This window comes from Lathamus discolor, chromosome 18 (assembly GCF_037157495.1).
Source record: "Lathamus discolor isolate bLatDis1 chromosome 18, bLatDis1.hap1, whole genome shotgun sequence".
Classification (NCBI taxonomy): Eukaryota; Metazoa; Chordata; class Aves; order Psittaciformes; family Psittacidae; genus Lathamus; species Lathamus discolor.
This window is the reverse complement of record NC_088901.1, coordinates 792,090-810,582: the sequence shown is the minus strand read 5'-3', so window position 1 is coordinate 810,582 and position 18,493 is coordinate 792,090. Positions and strand designations below refer to the sequence as shown.

The 18,493-nt window shown below is 47.6% G+C and overlaps 1 protein-coding gene across 2 annotated transcripts in view; it reads left to right on the top strand.

Annotated features, from left to right (window-relative positions):
- CSMD2 (CUB and Sushi multiple domains 2) overlaps positions 1 to 18,493 on the top strand; it is a 292,865-nt gene that overhangs the window by 1,437 nt on the left and 272,935 nt on the right. The window contains exon 1 of one of the 2 annotated variants that reach the window (XM_065698009.1): positions 601 to 649. The exons of the other annotated variant lie outside the window; for it this stretch is intronic. Within the exon in view, the coding sequence (XP_065554081.1) occupies positions 641 to 649 (9 nt within the window). The 5' untranslated portion in view covers positions 601 to 640. Of the gene's footprint in view, positions 1 to 600; positions 650 to 18,493 lie in introns of those variants that run through there. 2 annotated transcript variants of the gene reach the window in all.

Here is an 18,493-nt window from a genome sequence, read left to right as displayed (position 1 = left end):
CAGGGCAGAAGTGGCCGTGTAGGTAATATTTGGTCATAAGCTTTAAATTGGGGGTGGCTTTGAAATAACCACCGAGTGCGAAGTCTGCGTTTATAATTTTCTGCATTGAGACGTTGCTTGCCTGAATTCCAGCTCAGGCTGGCGAACTGCGAGAGAAGGGAAGTTGTTCCACTTTAAGTGGGAAACAAAGGGAGCAGTGCAGGTTGGCTTACTCTGGTGGAGGCTTGGGGGAAAGGTGTGAGCATCTGAAAGAGTCCCTGATGACCATCTCGATTTGCATAGAAACATGCAAATAAGATGGGTTTTGAAGCCATATGGAGAATCTCACTTTGTTCAAGCTGCATCTTAATATCTGCTGGTTACCTCTTACGGCTAAAATCAGAGATTACCAGTACTATGTTTCTTCAGTGTGTTTTGAAACCCGTTTTTATTCTGGGAATGCTTGTAGTACATTGGCTATAGCGTTACAAATCTATGTGAAAGTTTTCAACGGAACTGATGTAATGTAGAAACACGTTCCAGTAAAGATCATAATGGCATCCTTGGAGAAAGCTGGAACACCTCATTAATCTGTGCACAGAGCTCAGGCCTGGGGGAAGCACAGGCACTCGCGCACGTTTCAGAGGCATTTAAGGATGGAATGGTTAAGGTGAGTGGTGAGGGACAAAGCTCTTATCCCAAAGTGGTCCCTGTTGCAAAGCAAAGTGAGCAATTGCTGGAGCTTACTCTACTAGGGCTGCTTGAACCTTTTCTAGTCTGTTCTTGTGACTGAGGTGTTTGTAGCTTTACAGACCTGGCAGTGCATCTGTTGGCAACAAAACTGCTAAATACACAGAAGTGTCTCTTGTTTCTGGTATGTGTTGGTCCTGGGAGAATCCATCCGAGGAAGCTTCATTAATCAAGAGAACCCCCAAACAGTCTGAAGATAATTTTAATGGGATGGTTATAGCTAATGTAACAAGACATATTCAACCCAGAAAATGGGAACTAAATCCAGGCATGGGAATTAAATGAGAGTATATGAGGTAACTTGATTATTTACCTAACTCTGTGCTTTAGATGTACCTGGGGGCTCTTGCTGTTTCCCCATAAGCAAAGAGCAGCTCTGAGTCTGCATAGCATTTAATTTAGTTTGAGTGAAACATGAATAAATATAGCAACAGAAGTAAAATCTTCATTAGAGAGCAGGTGTGCTGCTCTCCTCTTTAACATGCCACATTAATTTGGCCTGCGGCAGTTGCAGCTGCCCCCACTGAAGTGGAGAACCTTGAAAATAAAGGTACAAGAGCAGGAAGGCAGTCTCTGTGGAGGTATTTCCCATTGGTATTGCTTAGTGAGCTTTGGTTATTCAGATGCAGCTTTCATTTTAAAGGGGTTGCCAAACAGTTGTACTCGGGCTACTTCAAAGCAATACTCCGAAAAGAAAGCTGCTTTCTTCTTGTGTCCCAGAGGAGGTAGAGGAGAGGCTGTTCAGACAGAACACACTCTGCAGCTGAACGTCTCCTCCCTTGTCTGCTGTTGGGCGCTGCTGTGATGCAGGGTGGTTTTTAGTCTGTGTTGGAATCTCTGAGCGAATTCAGTCCACCCATCAGCTCTGTTGGGGGGTAGTCCCACTCACTGGCTCTTCTGAGGACGCGGTCCAGCGTTGTAGCCCCTGGTTCTGATTTTCAGAAAGTGTAAATCGGTAGAAAACTCCAGAAGTACGGAAGTGCTGCTGTGGAGGGAAGCAGGATCTGTTGTGCTTGCAGGAAAGGGGATAAAGGAGGGTAGTGTCCGTTGGTAGTAACCAGAACTACTGGCCAGGTTCTTGTTGAAATCTGAGGATGCAGGTGGCTTGCGGTGTTTCAAGAGACCTTTTCCTGTTCCAAGATTATTTAAGCTAAAATTTAGCTCTGGGAAGAGGTGGTATTTTTGGCTTTGCTCTTCCTGACCATGTCTGTTATCAGTGGAAAAGGTGCTTTTCTTTCTCAGTTCCATGTTTTCCTTACATTCTAACTCTTGGGGTAGCTTTTTTCCTAAAAAGCATTGTTCTGGCTGACAGTACAGAAGGGCTCTCGCAATTAGGGCGATAACATGCCCTGAGAAGGAGTTTCTTAGGAAGCACAAAGGGTGGGAGAATCATTTGTGCTTAAGCAGAGAAGAGGAGGGGTATGGGGAAAGGGGTAAGCTTTGTTCACAGGCTCCTGAGCAAAGGTGATAGGGATGAGCAATGAAAAGTTCAGCAATGATAAACTTGTTAAAAGTTGCCCTTGACTGCTTACAGGCATAATTTTAATTTAAACGTAATAAAAACCTAAAAGGGAAAATTAAGCCGTGGAAAGCAGTTAAAAAGCCTGTCTGAAGACATCTGCAATATGGTTTTATTCCAAGCAAATACAAGAAAACTGTTGGGTTTTTTATTGTCAAACAATAATAGTGCCTCCATTTATACAATGCCTTTTACAACCAAATCTTTTTCATATATTACTTCCAAAACAACACAAAAGTTGATTTATTTTTAAACCCTGTCCTCATAACCCTTTTCTTCCCAGCGGCACAGCGTCTCTTCACCATGGCAGTGCGTTACTGAGGGCTGAGCACAAGGTTCTGTAAGTGGGAAGCCTGTTTGGCTGGGTCAAAAGAAAGCGGGGACTCTGCCTCTGCCCATCAGCCTGTACCCTTGGTGCTGAGCCTGGTGGCAATGCTCTGACATGAAACCATTTACTATGTGGGGTCCATGGCAACACAAGTTAGAGAGCTGAAGGAGGCTTGTTCTGCCAGGGGTACCCTTTATCTCAGTTGGTGTGTTTTGCTTGCTCTTCAGGCAGTCCCTTTCCCAGCTGTTTGGTAGACTTTCCCCCAGACCATGCTATGTCCAGATGGCAGTAGATGAGCTCCCTGCATTCACAACTCTTTCTGCGGTCATTTTAGCATAGGCAGATCCCTGGGAGATCTGTGGATTCCGCTTCACTTGGCTTCCCTAGCGGGCCTGAAAATGATCTGCTTGCTTCTCTTGCAGTAGAAAACCAGAGCTGTTTTCCATAGTGCATCCTCTAAAAATCCCACTGCTCTCCACAGAGGATAAACAATGCTTTTACTGTGACAGGGGTCACATGGATAGAACCTTGGCAGATTGCAGGATCTGACAACATGTGGAAAGATCAGTCAGCATAACCCATGGATCGTTGGGCTTGGGGGAATTGAGGCATGGGAGGTCTCAGCTGTGTGTGCGTAAATCCCTTTGACCTCGGCTGCAGATGTGAGGCCATAGTCCCAGCTCCGCACAATATAAAGGATCTTGTGTAGCTACTCCAACGAAGTGGATTTTTCTGTCCCGCTCTTTGATGGGCGGTCAGAACACTGCAATAAAGGGGTTGGTTTGTCCGTGTTCTGACTACCCTGACTTTCTGCTCACATTTAGAAATGGGAAAGAAGGCTCTTGATGTGGAAGGAGCAAAAGCAACAGAAGGTTCAGGTGGGAGTCAGACAAAGTGGGACAGTTCAGTGTAGTTATGGCAGTGGCACTGGGGAGTCTGATCTTAGTTGGGCTCTTGCTGTGTTAGGTGGTGTTTAGCAAGAGTCAAATCTGACTTACTGAATGGCACCAGGGGACCAGACCGGAGTCACACAGGAGCCTTTGTGGTACCTGTGTCTTTGTGGTATCTGTGATGCCCAGAACATCAGGACAAACCTCATTCTGCTTACATGGTAGCCGTGCAGATAGATCAAGAGGGCAGAGATGGAGCTTGCTAGCACAGTGAGAAACAAACCAGTTGAGATGCAGTGTCAGAGCATCCAGAGGAAGAGTTAGCCCTGAACAACTAATTTCAGACTTGAGGCTCTAGCAGGTAGCCAGTTGTTCTCAGGTTCCTGTTTTAATCCCTTAGGTATCTGCTGCCTAATGTTAGGGAAGCAAACCAATGGCAGAACCTAAATGGAAAGCCCCAAGAATCCTGATTTTTAAGCTTTGTGCTGGAAAGGCAGCAATTGAATCTTTCCCTGGGTGAGGAACTTGAAACCTACAGCCGATTAGTAACTGCTGTAAAATAGTGCTTTAGCCTAAAAATGCTGACAGAGAATTTAATGCCCCTTATGGGGGGCATACAGCTTAATTAAGTTTTGAAGAGTCTGTAATCCTTGGACAGAGGGCTCTGTGTAAATGTAATATGCAATAGCTACTATTAATGTAAGATGTTCTGATTTCATGTGGTCTGGGGACATGAGGTGCTTTAGAAGAATCACTGTGGTGGCTCTTCTTTCAAAAGGAGAGGTTGGGAACCTGGCTCATGACGTGGTCACACGAGGCAGAAGACTTGAAGCCCTCTGCCTCCTGGGGTGGATGTGAGACTTGGGCTTCTGAGCCTCTTTCCCTGCCGCTTGGGAGCGATCAGATCACTCCAGCTGTCAGAGTGTGTCTGTATCTTAAGCAATTATGTTAACTGCAGGGACCACAGCCCGTCAGTAACTGCCGGTTGCTTGATGTGCATCAGTTACTAAGTAGTATTAGTTTAATCCGTGAGAGAGTGGCTACTGCGCTAGTGCAACGTGCTAGCAGCATGTGCACCGTTAACTTCAGCTGATCAAGCGGTACCTCATCCACGAGTGTCCACATACAGATTTGTCATCTGCTGCCCTGATGACAGTGACAGGGTTTGAGTTATAGCTCTTGTGCGGCTGGCTGTATGTGCCCTGCAGGACGGGATATTGCGGTACTTCAGAACAGCAAGGATGTCGTGGAGGCTTAAAGCTGCATAACCTCGTGTTGAACAAGTGTGAAGGACATGAGCTGCTGCTGGCCTGGCTGGGAAGCTGCCTTTCTCGCAGGGCAGCGACCTGTCTGCACTGAGGCACAGTGACTGGGATCACCAGGACGTGTCCGTCAGTGCTGGTGTGAACAGTGCAAGGGCTTGGGACCCCTCTGGACAGGAGCTCTTCTGTAATGCCATCATCGTTAACATCTGTGCTGCTGCAAGGAGCTCTTGTGCTGCCTATCGTAAGGGCTGCTTTTATCCTGTGTGTTTACTGAGGGGGCATTAAGCCAGGTCACTTCACCCCAGCGTGCTGGCCTGTGTGTCCCAGCTGAGGCTGGCTGCTGTGCTGCCTGGCTTTGGGGGAAGCTGGCTCTGAGAGCATCCTACCCACTGAGCCGGAGCAGAGAGAGATGACACAAACCTCAGGTTTTCCATCCCTGCTGCCTCCTGCAAGTGACACTTGGCAGCTGCGTCAGAAGCTAGAGGAACAGAAGGGTTTGGAAGTGGAGAGGTTAGCGATGGGAGCATGGGGTGCCTCTTGGAGCTGCACGGAGAACAGTGGGAAGTGACAGAACTTCCTAGTGCTCCTTGCTGGGGCTAGGCAGGAACATATGGGCCTCGCATGCATGGGTTGTCCCTGTCTGTTGTTGGAGTAATTGCTCATCTGGCTGAAAGCCATTCCAATTCAGATGTTGAAAAGGAGCTGCTGGTGACACTTTCCAGGTTTCAGTCCTCCCCCCTCACCACCTCCTTGCTGTCTTAATTAGATTTAATATTAAACTAGAACATGGGAGACATTGGCATAGAGGTTTAATCTGATACACGTAAGCCGCCTTCTAATTTGTGAGGTCATTAGCAAGGCAGAATAAATAGAAATGAGTCTGTGGAGGCTGGAATGTTTGAGGAATCGGCATTTTAAGGATGGGGCTATTCCTTAAGTGAGCACGTTGTCTGCTGAGTGGGCTTGGCAGCGTTTTTGTCTAAACCTGGCATTTGAACAGCATCACATGTAGCGGTGCCAAATGCGGCAGTTGTACTTGTTTGTGCTCTGGGAACCTGCAGTGCCAATCCAAGAGCTGGGATCCCCTGTTCTCCTTCCAGCATCCTGGGACTTCCCTCTAATGCGTGTCTGAATTTACAGACTAAGGCCTTGCTGTATGGCTTGTGCTGTCGTGGGGGCTGTGTGGATAGATGTGATGTTGGGGTAGGTGTGTCTGGGGTCACTAGATATTTAAACAGGCTGGGCACCAGAAGGTCTGATTCTCTCTGGTTCAGGAGAGGCTAAAAGGTTTGGCTCTGAGTGTTGATAGGTTTATGTTTCCGTATCAGAATCCAGAAGGGATGCAGTACCAAGGTTTTGCACTGAATAGAGGTCATTATTGGTCCTTACATTGCAGTGAGCGTGTGGTGGAGCTGGGCTCCAGTGTTCACAGTGTAGTGCTGTAGTATGTGTGAATCCAAAATACCGCTGTTTGGTGAGGAAACAAAGAACTCTCCCGGAAGTTGTGCTTCTTTTCGTTTGAAAGCCTTGAATAATAATTCCTGCTGAAAATAAAGAAGGAATTGAAACCCCCTCTTGGGGTGAATGCTTGCTTCACCAGCCCCATGTACGCTGCGTTTCCTGGCTGTGCGCTCCACGCTGCTGCTCAGTTTCAGGCAAGGGAAGGTTTTCCATTAAGGTGGGTTTTTTTGGAAGGCAAAAACTTGAGCAGTAGTTGTGCATTTGCTTGATGAATCTTCTTCCCAGCATATGTTCAATGCTTGGATGAATGAGTTATTTAAGTGTATTTGAAGGTTATGACAGACACCTGTAAACAGACAGATATTGATAAAAATGTCGTTTGGAACCAGATACCTGCCTTTCTTGCAATCCAATTACTACTGATGGCGAACAGCCCAGATCTAGCAGCAAAGTGCATTAACCCAAACTGTGATGGACAGGCTGTCCTTAGAGCGAACATGATCAGGGCCTTATTTGCCTCTTGCTTTGATGTAACTCTGGGAGTTAATGGAGTTATTTGTAATTTACACCAGAGCAAACCAGGACTGACTTCAGATATGTATCTATAGGCTTATGGTGGACTTCTGAAAGCACAGTGTACCAGCTAAATGGTGCTGAGGCCAGTAGCTGAAGACTCCAGTCTTACCTGCTCCTGAATTGTCCTCTTTGAAAGGCTTCCTCCAGACAAGCCGGTTCACTGTGGAAGATGCCTTGGTTTTTGCTGCACTGTTGATAGCAGAGAAAACTGCCTATAGCTGCATGTTCTGCACTTGTATGTACATAGAAAGAGCTGTGAGTCTGCTCTTGATTAGCGCTGCTTTCGTTGGGTGTAGTCAGGCATAAACAGATGTGGTCATAGACAATTGACTGCTGTTCCCTACTGCCTCTCCAAGATCCTCCCCAGGCTTGCTAAGGAGGATTGCTTTCAGCTGTGATGTGAACGGCTTGTGCCGGCTGCGGTGTTTGGGTACCATGGAGCTGTGAGTGCTTTTTAATTGGACAGAACTCTCAGATTCCATTTCCTGTTACTGTCGTTAACCTCTTAGTGTTCTGAGTAAGCTCTCAGTCTGGTTATGTTTCTCCAAGCTGGGGAGTAATATGATGTGAGTGGAAGTGGTACTGTTTTCTAGTTAGTCTGAAGTCCAGAATGACTGGAAATGACATGATTATTTAGTGGTAGTCTTGGCTTTCAGAGAAGTAAAACCCAAAAGACAAGGTTAATAGAAGGTGTGTTTAACCTGGATTGCTCTTATTTCCTGTTCCGTAAGCTAGTGTTCCATGCAGGTGCTTGGTTTGTATCTTCGTGCTGTCAATAAACCCAATGCGTTTGAGCAGACAGGATTAATGCAGATTTTAAGGGCTATGTTTAGAAGTAATTTAGCTATCATCAGTCAGAAGGGTGGGGAGAGATGTGATGGTTATTCGTACTGACTGAATATTCTATTGATAGAGATACTTATTAACCCTAAACATGGCTTTCAGGTTTCAAACAAGAAAGAAACCTCTTGGAATTCATATGGAGGGAGAATCCAAGTGGAGAAATGAGCTGGGAGGGAAGTAGCAGGCGGGCTGATGAGGCAGACCACTATAGCTGGCTGTGGGGCACTGGAACAAGTGCTACATAACATGACAAGCTGTGATGCTGCAGGAGGGAGGGTGATTGACACCTGGGTGTTGGGTTTCCTTTGCTGATGGCACAGGTGTTCAGTGTACTTGGAATCTGTTGAATTTCCCTTCCCAAGCAAGCAAGGAATGTACTTGCTCAGAGGGAACTTTCTTTTGGCTTATCTTTGATTTCTTCCTGTAGACGTGATGGGGACGGAATGGTCTGTGAGTGAGTGATCTCTGCCTTGCGCACAAGCAAGGTCAACATGCTCCTGCTCTGATTGATGGCCATTAGGCTAAGGAGCCATGAGACAGGAGGAGCTCAGTAGGGAACCAAATGCTGGTCGCTTACTATAATTTCATTTCAGTTTCTGAAGACTCTGCCCTGCCCTCTCTGCTCTCTCATTGCATTTCCTGAACAGAGATTTCATTTCACATAGTGCAGCCAGCACTTCACACTTTTAGGAACATTTATAAAGTGGAATTACCAGAAATAATCATGGTAATTAACATACAGAGTTATAAGGAGGAAGATTAATTACAAAGATGCAATTCATCTGCAAAATATAAACCATGAGGAAAGCTTGAAGAGGTTGCAGCAGTGAGGTACGCTTGGACCTGCGCACCCAAGCAGTCAGCCTGTGCTGCTGCACAGCCTGAGCCTCTTGGGGGAAAGGAAGGAAACTGAGGCACCGAGGGGGAAAGCGGCTGGTATGCAGAAAATAAGACAGATGGGACTGGGACCTGAAGGACCTGACTGTGCCTTGCTCTGAACAGGGCGCACACATCCTTTCTCATTATACTGAGTGTTTTCTGCATTAGGGCTTGCAAAAGTTGCTCAGGAAATCAGTGGCACTGCTGAGAAATGAACGTGTCTGCTGGACTGCTGTGTGGTGCCTGCCCAGCAGCCTGCTCCAGCATGCCTTTCAGCACTGTGCGCTGGTTTACACTGGCAGAGGAGCTGCCAGTTCAATGTAACAGTCTATTGAATAGCCCCATGTTGCTTTATGAAGGGAGGAGGGTCTGGGAGGTTATGGTAGGCAACAGAATGCTGCTCATTCCAGGGCAGGGGTTCCTGGTTTATTACAGTGATTGTAGGGGAGGGCTGATTCCTACAACTAATTGCCTTCTTTTCCTTCTGAAGATGCAAGCAGTTACTATGGGCAGTGATTAACACTACAGAAGTAAGGTCAAACCTAAGAACATTACCCACTAAAAGTCACTTTCCCAAAAGTCAGGTCAAATTGTTGCCTTAGAGTAGCGCAAAAAAAAAGAGGCAACTGATGATGAGCTGCTTGAATTATGTAAATGCTCAGGTATCCATGGGTTTGACCTTTTTGCAGATGTAATTTAGCATTCAAGACACTGTCATCTCACTGCCAAAGTCAAATTAGATGCTTGCTGCTGCAATTGATAGCTGATAGCCGATCTCCTTCAAGAACAGGCAGTACAGAAAGGCAGGTGATGCTGTTTGCTCCAGCAATGGGAAGCTGCATTTTTAAATATAAAGTGGTTGAAGAGTTTTGGATCCAATTCAGATGAGCAATATGCTTTTATAAAAACATGCACCTGCTTCTTCAGGTCATTATACCCCTCTTATTTGTGCACTGCAGTCCTGTAAGATGGCTCTGGGCTCAGCAGCTCTCCAGGATTGCCTCACCTTGAGCTTGCTTCTTTCCAGCAGGATGGCTCTGGGCCAAGCCTGTTCCTAGCCACAGGAGCAGGGGACAGTGACGGCATTGCCATGTTGCCCAGAACTGCTGTGCTTCCAGCTAGCAGTCAGCCATGGAAGGTGCCCTAACCGCAGGGAGAGCTTTCTCTGAGTGATGCCAGGCATTGTACAGCTCCAGTGCAGGTGCAGAAACGGTGTGTGTGCCCGAAGCAGTGACACAGATGAAGTGCTAAGCTCTGCACAGTCCAAAAATCTCTGCAAACTACTGATGTCCGTAGCATGCCGGTTATGTACCGGTGTAAACCTTGCTGTCTCCATCTGCCAACCCAGTCCCGTCCGTGCTAGCAATAAAGAAACAAACAACCCCCCCTTCTGTTGCGCTGCGAGCTTGGCTGCCTGCCTGAGGTTGCTCCTGTTCCCAGTGTGCCAGGTGGCTGAGCCAATTGCCTTCCCACCAGGTTTGATCCAAATAGCATCGCCAGCCTCCCTTCATCCTGAATCAGTGTCTGCTGTAGTAAATAGAAATGGCTCTGAAGAAACACCTGCTCTTTCTGGCCCCCATTTGACAGCATCTGGAAAAGGCCCCTACCCCTCTGGGGCTGGGGCAGGTATCTCACTTTAGCTGTCCTGAGCTGGCCTGGTCCACAGCCCTGCTGAGGCATGTCTCTTTTTCTGGTATCCCTGAAGTTGTGGTTGCTTCGTAACACTCCCTGGCTAGGACCGAGCTGTCCCGAGACTTCAGACCTTCCCTAGCTGAGAGCGGTTCAGTTCAGATGTTCCTCTGCCTTCATACCGGTAAAGCTCCGCTGCTTGCGCAGGAGCTCAGGCAGCAGAAGCTGCCCGCAAGCTGCCTGGCTTGCGTGGTTGACAACGGGCCTGCTCCTGTTTGTCGGTGTACGAAGGACGGCCAGAGTGCCGGTCTCGAGCAGCGGTATTGGCGTTTTCCCGGGAGCCCGTGCCAGTTAGCAAATGACTGCACAGGAGCAGCAGTGAAATGTGCGGCTCTGTGTTTGTCTGATGAGGCTCGGAGGAGCACTGCAGTCTGCTGTTAGCGTTTTTCCTCCGCGTTAGCCCAGTAACTTCCCTAAAGTTGCTCTGTTTCCAGAGGAACAAAGGAGAGCCAAAGCTGGCTCCAGATTCCTGCCTGTAATTGCTCCTCTGCTGCTGCCAAGAGTTAACTTCTAATCTGGTACAAATTGCTGCTGCTGAGTGCTTTGCACCCTGTGCCTTCAGCACTGCTCTTCCTACCCAGCCGCCTGTCTGTTACTGCACTGAATCCCTCTCCCTTTGTGAAGGGGGGGTTTCCTGGGCGTGGGGAGGTGCTTTGGTCCTCGCCACTAAACTGGGTTTCTGTGCTCTGGATCCAGCTGTGCTGCCCTCGCTGTTTCACAGCTCACTTCAGATGCAGGGTTTGGATTTCATGCTTCCATTATTTTTTCCTTCCCCGTTGTGTGGCCATTTGTAAGGGAAGGTGAGTTGCAGGATGTGCTCCTCCCAGGCGTGCAAAGAGGACAAATACTGAGCATAACTTGAAGCTTGTTTCCCCTGTTTGATGCATTCGTAATGTTTGAGTGGCTTTCACAGGCTGCTTTCTGCCGCTCTTTCCGGTTCATCTTGCTGCGTATGGAAGAAGTTCTGGGGAGCTGCATCCCTGGGTCCCTGTCCTCTGGGACAGGAGTCCCCGAGTGGCAATTTTCATGTGTTCCCTGAGAGGCAGCCCCCAGTAAAGGACTGGGCTTTGAAAGGGAGATGATTGCAGCCAGAAATCCACGTGTGAATTAGTGTGTCCTTTGGCAAGGAAAAGACCGTCCGGTGTGGCACGGCGCTGCCCAGTTGCAGTGTGTCTGATGAGCGTGGTGACAGTGCTGGTTGAGGGGCCCTGCTTCTTGGGGAGGCTTTCTAGAAGGGCCAGGGAGAAAGAACGTGCTTAGGTCTTGCGGCCACCCTGCGCTCTCCTCTGTGGCACTGGCTCAGAGCCAGTAAATCTGTGCTGCGAAGAGCTTGTGTGACTTCAACCAAGTAATCACTCGATGAGTTGGCTTTTCCCTGCTGTAGGAACAGGGATGTGAATTGCCTCCACGGCCTATGAAGGGTGAGCTCTTGCAAGCTCAGTCTTTGCCCTGTACTTGATACCAGGATAGTGTCCCATCATCTTTAAGCTGTGCTGTTACACAGTGATGGAGTGGCTAGAAGCTAGGACAGATTGCTTTCATCTAGACTCTTCATTCTTCCTCAGCCTTGTCTTCATCAAGCAGCAAGCGTCTCTTGCGTTTGCTTTTTGATAGCAATTCAAGTGTTCATGTTTTAGAGCAAATAACAGGTAAAGAGCAGCCTGAAAGCTTTATATAGCCACAGGAGACAAATGGTCAATTTGATCCGGAGAAACCCCAGCGTGTGTTGTGCTGGTTATCTTGGTGTCTCTCCAGTGAGGGTGGAGAAATGAAATGGTGTCCATCAGCCAGATTGTAGGGGTGGTTGTGACTTGAGGATGTGGAGAGTAGAGGTCAAACAAGTGAAGAACAGATTCAGTTATCTGCACAATGTCTGTGAGCAGGACCTGGGGGGCCATTGCCATTCACTGTGCACCTTCCAGTTTGTTCACCTACTTCTAGTAACTAAGGGGAAATATTTACTCATGTGGAAATATAATGGGAAAAACTGAGATTTGTGATTCTTGCCCTTCCTTTTAACCCAGGTAGTTGTTGTTAGTGCAGCCTATGCTGCAGATCGCACTTAACTTCATAACCTTTGTGTGGTTACCGTGTTCCTTCGGCCCAATAAACTTCTGCTTCGGAGGTTTATCTAATCTGGACCTCAGCCTGTGCTTGCTCAGATGTGCAAAGCGAGTGTCACCCATGGGAGTCCATGCAGAACCGCCCCAGCCTGATCATGAAACATGAATTCTCTCAACGCGTGCTGCCCGTGTGATGTCCCAGCCCTTCTCACAGCTCCTGTGCCCTTTCCCTCTGGGGGATGCTGCGTGGCGCTGCTCAGGATGTGGCACCTGTGCATATGGCTGCGGGCACGGATAAATGTTTGGGGGTTGTGGCTTTCTCCTTGCTGTGGTGATTATAACTACATCAGGAATGAGTTTGCTTCGCGTCGGCTTTCTCACCACCAGGTCAGTTCTCTTGGATGCAGTCAGTTGCTCACTGCACTCTGATAACCTGTTTTGTTTCCTGTGGGTTTGAGACTGAATTATATGCAGACCAATGACGCTGAAGAATGTGATCATCTTCATCCACTGCTGTTTGTCTTGTCACCTTTTCCCATAGACATGGGCCTTGGTTTTGTGGTTTAAAAATAAGACATCTTTGAAGGCAGCCGGCCAGAAGATCTATTGGCTTTTAAAACATCTACATTTCTTATCCTTAATTCCTGCAAGTTGGGCCTGCAAGTGTTTCATGTGTGGCTTGGGAAGATACAGGGAGGTGCAGAGTCTAAAGCTGACAGCATGTGAGCCGACTTACACCATACTCTGTTCTTCCTGTTGCCGTTCTGCCTTTGTCTCAGAGCATCAGGCTCCATGAATAGTATTTTGGATGAAATACCTTTTGGAAGTGAAGTATTTTTTCCCCTTTTTACAAGCTGCTTCTATCAGTGAATGGTTTGACTTCAGCTTACAAAACATGGAGGGGAAAATACTGAAGCCGGTAAGTTCTCCATTTGCACATGATTTGGTCTGTGGTTGTACTTGGCCCGCTGCTGAGTGAGGCAAAGAATGGCAATAACGGAGAAGCTATCGAAAAAAGCTCACAAGAATGAAGTGCTGTTCGCAGGCCCCTGTGCCTGTGGTTAAGAGTCATTCATGGAATTGGGCAGTAAAATCTGCCTGCTCTGTCAGGATGGGGTGGAAACGTGCGAGGGATGGACTCGGGTCGGACTGCACCGTGGGACTTCACAGGGGCTTAGGGAAAATTAGGCTTTGTTTTCCTCTTTCAAACAGGAGCTAAAATAGAGACTGGAGCAAAAAGGAGAGATTGGAGCAGCTTGTCTTTTCAGCTGTTCTGTTCCTGCCAGTGCGAGGACCTAGCCAGTTAACCATGGCTGCTTCTCTCTAGTATAAGCTGTGTCTCTCTCAGGTGGGTTCACCAGGAAGTTGCTTCAGCAAGCCTAGAAATGGGAAACCAAAGCCGACACAAACCTGAGACTCGGAAGTGCCCCGATGCCCTGGCAGTTGTGCTGTAGGAGACACTTTGGGGTTTGTAGCTCTTGTTTGTCCATGGGCTTTGTGGCTCTTGGGCTTTCCTGTTTTCACAGGAGCTGAGTTTTGGCCAACCACCACTTACAGTGAATTAACACTCTAATCCAAAGCTGAAATTGAGGTGAGTGAACTGAATTGTCCTAGTGCAGGAATCTTGATGACGAAGATTCTCACCCGATGGGTGAATGGCTTTTACTTTTTTTGGCTTTGGCATTCCTGGTTTTCTCAACCCTTCCTATAAAACACTTCTACATTTTCACTTTTTAGGAGGGTTTTACAGTTTGTTCTTGCCATAATGTGTTGATTTTCTCTTCCTTCTAGCAGATGTTAAGCAATTAGAGAACATGGCAGAGCAACGTATTTATACAAATGAAAGGAAGTTAGGAATAGATGCTCTGCATCTAATGCTTCCTAATAAGATTAATTCAGTAGCGTACAAATGGTGCTGCCACAGCAGCAAGTGGGCATTTGCCAGTGACTTATGTGATGTACAGGAGATCTTGCTGACAGAGGGAAGCAACTGCCTGCGTCCACCCCACGGATCCCAATTTTCGGTGCTTACAAATGAGTTGCAGAGCAAGCCATTGGAAAAGAATGACTGGATAACAAATTGTACAGACTTTAAAGAAACCCCACTGAGCTCAAGTGGCCAGAGCAGTGATTTGTGCTTCTGAACTCACCATTGTTGCCTGCAGTGATGTTATCCTGCCTTGTGAAGCTTTTGTACTCCTCGAGGCTCGTGCCTGTCCAGATGTGCTGTGATGTAGAATTAACATTTTACTGTTGGTTGTGTACATTAAGAATGATGAGAGCTCTGAGCCACTCCTTGTGCAGGGAAGTCTTGGAGCAGGCGTGGATCCTGTGCTGGGCACTGTGGTGGGATGTGCTGGCGGGGGGACGCTGAGACGCGCAGCCCTTCAGCTGCCTCCTGCTCCATAAGGTGTGATGCCGTCTGTTGCCATCTGTTTACAGTGTGTCAGGACTCCTGGGTGTTCCTGAGCTGCTGGAGGAAACCCGCGTGTGAGCAGTTTGAGCAGGGAAAGAGGTCATTCAGTGAGAGAGCTCCGGAGAGAAACCTGAAGAGCAGAGAAGGGTCAAAAGAGTCTTTGCAGCCTCTACAGGTTTGTGTTGCTGCACGGAGCTGTGTGTTTGAATTAGTGTTGGGCACTTGCTGGGGTCCTGGAAAAGGCTTTGTGACAAGGGCACTTTCCTGGCTTGGGAAGTGCGATGGAGCGGCTTCTGCTTGAACAGATTCAGGACAATGGCAGTGTCTCCACATCCCTGAGCTGTGCCAGTGGCTATGGAGGTGCGCAGAGAACGGGAATGCTGAAGTGACCAGGATGAAAAGTATTCCTTCCCCTCTTCCATTTCTGGAATCCATGTCAGAGTCTTCATAACCAATGGCAACAAACTTCAGTTTGTCATTAATGCAGGGAGCTGGCATCAGAATCTTTCTGTATGGGTCAGGAGTTAGGAGGTGAAGCTGGTTGTGAGCTTGCAACAGGAATTCATCTACTTTCTTCTGAACAAATGAACAAGAGAAAATAACATTTGAGTTGCATTGATAGCAAGTTCTGCATGAAAAATAGGGCTTTTTTAGAAACGAACTCTTTCTACTAGAGAAGATACTGTAGGAAGTGGGTGGACAAAGCACTGAGCTATTAATCCTGTGCTGATTTGCCTTTAACAAAATGAACCAGTCTTTTTAATTAACACCCCCCCCCCTAAACACACTAAACCCAAGCCAGTGTTCCCTGGTGGATTGCATTTGGTAAAATGCTTGGGGGAGAGCACGTGCCCAATTTGGGTAACAGTTCCCCAAACAGGCACATTACAGCACCTATAGGGACAATTGCACAGGTAAGATAGAAGTTGGTCTTAGCAGTCACTGTGTAGGGACAAGGTGTGTTGACAGTGAGTGCTTGGAAAGGGACGCTTTGGTGGACAGTTGGGCTCCTCTTTGTTAAGAAGACATGCCATGTAAACATGACTAACTCAGATGTGCAATAAACCTTCTCTTTGCCCAAGGCAGGATCAGCTCTACCTGTGTCGACCCTGTTCACATCACCTAGGCAGATGTTTCATGTAATGTTGATCCTGCCTTAGGGCAGGAGTTGGACTAAGTGACCTCTGTAATTTCCTTCTAGCCTTATAGTCTGTGTGTTTCTGAATGCCAGGGTAGAGAGCTCCGTAGATCCTGCCCCAAAGGAAGAGGAGAGCTCAGCGTGAAACATGAAAATGCATATAGACTGAGTCCTGCTGCTCAATTCCTCAGCTGGATTCTTCCCCTATCCCGGGAGACACAATCTGCTCTCAGAGGTGAGGGGAGTGCAGGTTCAATAAGACACTTCATTTCTGGTGGGTCCTGCTTTTGTAGAAGCATCTGTGGAAGATTAACAGGGGCATGTTTGAGAGGTGAATATGAAAAGGAGATTAAATTCGCATACCAGCATGTTGGATGTGTTCCTAAGTGTGTTTCTCCTAACCTTGGGCTATCCCTAACCATAGTGTTCTGTCAGATGGATTTACTCCTTAAATAGCATAGACACCCCCATGCAATTGCAGTTAGATTGATAAATATAGACTTCATGTAGTCTGCTCCCTACTAAGAGATCCTGATAGTACAACACACTTACCGGAGTCTGCCTTTGCAAGGCGGTGCTTGGAGGGCAATGTATGAAGTGCAGCTGAGAGACTGAAGAAATTCAAGATGTGGAAACTGGCTCCTGATTCATCAACATAACTGAGCCATCTCAAACACGCCAGACTTGCTGCTTGTAGCATTTCTGAGTGTCAGTTCTGAAGGGTATGGGTTCAGAATTTCCTGTTTACTTGTTATGCTAGACATAGCGCATCTTGACTCACAGCACGAGGTCCCCTGGTAGCGTTCCTGAGTCCTGTTCCCAGAGGAAAGAAACTCAGTTCGTCAACACTATTTGGGCGTTTGCTTTGGAAACCTTCCATCCAGATGATGTGACTCACTTTGCAGCTTGCGGGAGTTGGGATGGGTGTGTGTATGCTCAGTCACAGCAGAGTCCTGGAGATTGAGAGGAGGCAGGATTGTGGGAGTGTAATGAAGGAATGAGGTAGCACTGGCTTTTAGTGGGCCTGGGAATATAGAGAGGGATGCTCTTTGAACTGTTAGTTAAGAGGTAGAAATAGTTGAAGAAGTGGGTAAGAGGAGGAAGGCTGCCCCTGCTGAAGGGTGGCTGTGGATAATGGGCGGATGTTTTCCATGCAGACAGTCTTACAAACGTGCTCTGGCCTTGGAGCTGCTCAGTAACACATCTCCTAGTTCTTGGGATGGGCTGGATCTTGGTGAAGGGTCAAGGTTTCTGGCCAGGTCTCTTCCTCCTTTAGATGCCTCTGCTGACCTGCGGCTGCTGCTGCAGCCTGTAGGCATCCCAGAACTCCACTGCTTCAGCAGCATGCATTAGACTTGGGTGCTCGGTGTGCCCAGCCTGTGAGGGTGATGGTGGAGCGCTGCCCAGGTAAGCCAGTCAGAGCTTCCTCCCTCAGAGCCAGGCCTGCTTGAGTGACGCATCTGTGGCTGCTGTACTTTCTTACCTAATGCTCTTGTGCTTTTAAGCTCAGAGACCGTTTCTTACCTTTGAGCCATCCCCTCTCCTCTCCCCTAAGCTCTGAGCTGCAGTAAGCTTTCATGTGAGCAGAAGAATGAACTTTTTAGCCTGGAATAATTGTGTTCTCTGTCGGTGACAGAGTCTATTTTGGGTTTTTTTTTTTTCCTTTTAACTGGCAATTTTATGTCATAGGAGAGTTTTTGATTCTTCTGCAAGCTACATATAAAATATAACAGATAGGCAAAAATGTATTATTAAAGCCATCTATTTTTCTTGGCATTCCTGTAATTTAATAAACTGCTTAAGCTCCATTTCTGCTCTGTGTGACATCACGAGAATAAACCCCATCCTTTGATTAATAGCTATTCCATCAATCCCCCCTCCCCACATTAGCTGAAGTGTAGTGGGCTTGGGAACCACACAAGCTAGGTTTGTACGAGTTTGGTTTGGGTAGCGGGGTTGAACGGATCTGCAAATGCTGCAGTGGAAGCTGCATGAGAGAAACTCTGCTCAGTGCCTGCACGCGAGGGTGGTTCTGCTCCAGAGTAACCCTGGATCTGCAGCTCTGACAAATGCCGGTTGCATTCTTCCAGTTTGCTGCTCCAGTAAAGAGAGGAAGGGCAGGATCCTCACCCAGCAGAGGGGACATCTTCAGCAGCACTTAGTGCTGCTCGGTGGGGAGCTCTGTGGTTCTCAACAGCAGGGCAATACAAGGGCATATTTGAAAGCGGAAAAGCTTGTGTCTGAAGCTGGAGACTGCAGTGGCTCGTGGCCCATTCCAGCGGGTGATGAGCACAGCAGCTCTAGCGAATGAGTTGCTCAGGTGTGAGGTTGGCGTGGTGGTGGTGTCCATGCTCATCGTACATTCAAGTTTTGTAAAGCTCGAAAGCTCTGCCTGGATCAGAGGTGGCCCTTGGCTGGCTCCACTGTGATCATCACCGTGCTGGGCCTGGAGTTCTGTCCTTGCTGTTTCCATGTGAGACTTAAAGACAGAAGAGCATACCAGATTATTTCCAACATTCATAACTAGTTTTGGTTTTAGCTTTGATTAAGAAAGACCTAGTGTGCAGTCAAGTATAGGCCACAGTAGGACTTCTACATCCATTTTCTTCTGAGACTTGGACTTCTACATCCATTCTCTTCTGAGACTTTATTATAGGACTGTATAATCTGCTCTCTAAAACCTCAGTACATATGTGG